Source organism: Periophthalmus magnuspinnatus, chromosome 13, assembly GCF_009829125.3.
Source record: "Periophthalmus magnuspinnatus isolate fPerMag1 chromosome 13, fPerMag1.2.pri, whole genome shotgun sequence".
NCBI classification, from domain to species: domain Eukaryota; kingdom Metazoa; phylum Chordata; class Actinopteri; order Gobiiformes; family Gobiidae; genus Periophthalmus; species Periophthalmus magnuspinnatus.
The window spans coordinates 31,487,905-31,488,803 of record NC_047138.1 but is presented as its reverse complement, the minus strand read 5'-3'; the positions used below and the strand labels follow the sequence as shown (position 1 = coordinate 31,488,803).

General features: G+C 58.0%; 1 protein-coding gene across 1 annotated transcript in view; it reads right to left on the bottom strand.

Moving 5' to 3' along the window:
- Positions 1 to 899, bottom strand: part of slc5a2 (solute carrier family 5 member 2) — an 82,779-nt gene that overhangs the window by 74,841 nt on the left and 7,039 nt on the right. The window contains 1 exon segment of the mRNA XM_033976616.2: positions 6 to 31. Coding sequence (XP_033832507.1) covers positions 6 to 31 — 26 coding nt within the window.

Here is an 899-nt window from a genome sequence, read left to right as displayed (position 1 = left end):
AGAGCCCTCCCATCAGACCCCAGAACGCCCCCTACAGGAGACGAGCAGCACAATCAGTCCTCTGCTCCTCTGACCTCCTCCTCTGACCCTCTGCTCCTCTGACCTCCTCTGACTCCCTGGCTCTCTGCTCCTGTGATTCTGACCCTCTCCTCTGTCTCTGCTCCTCCGTCTGCTCCTCTGTCTCTGCTCCTCTGTGTCTCTGCTCCTCTGTGTCTCTGCTCCTCTGTGTCTCTGCTCCTCTGTGTCTCTGCTCCTCTGTCTCTGCTCCTCTGTCTCTGCTCCTCTGTGTCTCTGCTCCTCTGTGTCTCTGCTCCTCTGTCTCTGCTCCTCTGGCTCTGCTCCTCTGTCTCTGCTCCTCTGTCTCTGCTCCTCTGTGTCTCTGCTCCTCTGTCTCTGCTCCTCTGTGTCTGCTCCTCTGTCTCTGCTCCTCTGTCTCTGCTCCTCTGTGTCTGCTCCTCTGTCTCTGCTCCTCTGTCTCTGCTCCTCTGGCTCTGCTCCTCTGTCTCTGCTCCTCCGTCTCTGCTCCTCTGTCTGCTCCTCTGTGTCTGCTCCTCTGTGTCTGCTCCTCTGTGTCTGCTCCTCTGTGTCTGCTCCTCTGTCTCTGCTCCTCTGTGTCTGCTCCTCTGTCTCTGCTCCTCTGTCTCTGCTCCTCTGTGTCTGCTCCTCTGTCTCTGCTCCTCTGTCTCTGCTCCTCTGTGTCTCTGCTCCTCTGTGTCTCTGCTCCTCTGTGTCTCTGCTCCTCTGTGTCTGCTCCTCTGTCTCTGCTCCTCTGTGTCTGTTCCTCTGGCTCTGCTCCTCTGTGTCTGCTCCTCTGTCTCTGCTCCTCTGTCTGCTCCTCTCTCTCTGCTCCTCTCTCTCTGCTCCTCTCTCTCTGCTCCTCTGTCTCTGCTCCTCTGTAC